Raw genomic sequence first — 1,231 nt, 5'->3', positions numbered from 1 at the left:
GGAAACAGCTCTGCCAACTGCGCCACTGTGCAGCCGGAATGTAAACCCATAAAACTGAAATGAAACTGGACTCAAAATGAAGAAGACAAATCTGAGAAAGCCAAAAGCAAACAAACAAAAAACCCCTTTATAAAACATAAAGTTTGGGGACGTCATTTTTTTATTTCAGACCTGATGTGTTTTACACTTGACTATGATATTTGTGTTTTAGTAATTTTTTTCCCTCCTTTGAATCAAAAGGAATTGACTATAGTTTGGCAATATGCGCTTCAGGTATAAGGTGCTAGAAATAAGGAAGCACAATTCAGCATTTGTCAATACCTCCAAATTAGCGGGTTTAATGTCCTTTCTTGAATATTTTCCCAACAAGTCAAGCCAATCACTTGACATTAAAAATGAAAAATCTACTCTTATTACAACTAAGCATAGTTTATATAAAATATTCCAGTTTCTTTTTTCTACCAGAGCTTCTAATAACAGTCTAAATTCAGCTAAAAGCGTTCAGCTTTTTGTGTCTCCTTCCTTAGACTAGAGAAAGCCTGACATCAACTCCAAGACTTACAGGACAATTTAAACACATATTTGTTTATGATTTTGCAACCAGCTTTTGTGTGTGTTGAGCAATGTCTTTGCTTCAAACAACTGATAGCCAACTCTGTGGTTCCCCCCGTCCCCAGGTGGATATCTCCTCTACTGAGGAAAGGTTTCACTAAGAAGTTGGAGCTGGCTGACGTCTACAAGGCTCCCTCGTTTGATCTGGCAGACACCCTCTCCGAGAGACTTGAAAGGTCTGTGAATCGCAATATTTTAATTCACACTTAGTTTTCTCATGTTGCCATAGAACAGCCATAAAATGTCATTTAATTTTGGGATTTTATGTGAATGTAGGTGAACATTAAATGAAAGGAAAGAGTAGCAAAACAAAAAACAAAAGACAAAAGAAAAACTCCATCAGGTCCCAGTTAGAGTGCCAGGTAGGAAACTTGTGGAGGAAGGGAAGCTCTGGAAAAAAGGAAGTGACCACTTAAAATGATCAGTTTCTCTGATTTCACTTTTTACAGATATATGTTTGAGTAAAATGAACATTGTTCTTTTATTCTATGAATTTCTGACATGTCTCTGAAATTCCAAGCAAAAATTTAGTATTTATTGCCGAAAATGAGAAATGGTCAAAATAATTAAAAAAGATGCAGTGCTTTCAGATCTCAATTAATGCAAAAAAAAAAAAAAA

General features: G+C 35.7%; 1 protein-coding gene across 1 annotated transcript in view; it reads left to right on the top strand.

Annotated features, from left to right (window-relative positions):
• Positions 1 to 1,231, top strand: part of cftr (CF transmembrane conductance regulator) — a 45,844-nt gene that overhangs the window by 901 nt on the left and 43,712 nt on the right. Inside the window, exon 2 of the mRNA XM_008410653.2 lies at positions 678 to 788. Coding sequence (XP_008408875.1) covers positions 678 to 788 — 111 coding nt within the window. The remainder of the gene's footprint in view (positions 1 to 677; positions 789 to 1,231) is intronic.

The sequence above is a fragment of the Poecilia reticulata genome, linkage group LG6, assembly GCF_000633615.1.
Source record: "Poecilia reticulata strain Guanapo linkage group LG6, Guppy_female_1.0+MT, whole genome shotgun sequence".
In the NCBI taxonomy this organism is placed as follows: domain Eukaryota; kingdom Metazoa; phylum Chordata; class Actinopteri; order Cyprinodontiformes; family Poeciliidae; genus Poecilia; species Poecilia reticulata.
Note: the sequence above shows the minus strand (reverse complement) of the source record. Positions and strands in the feature narration are given on the sequence as shown.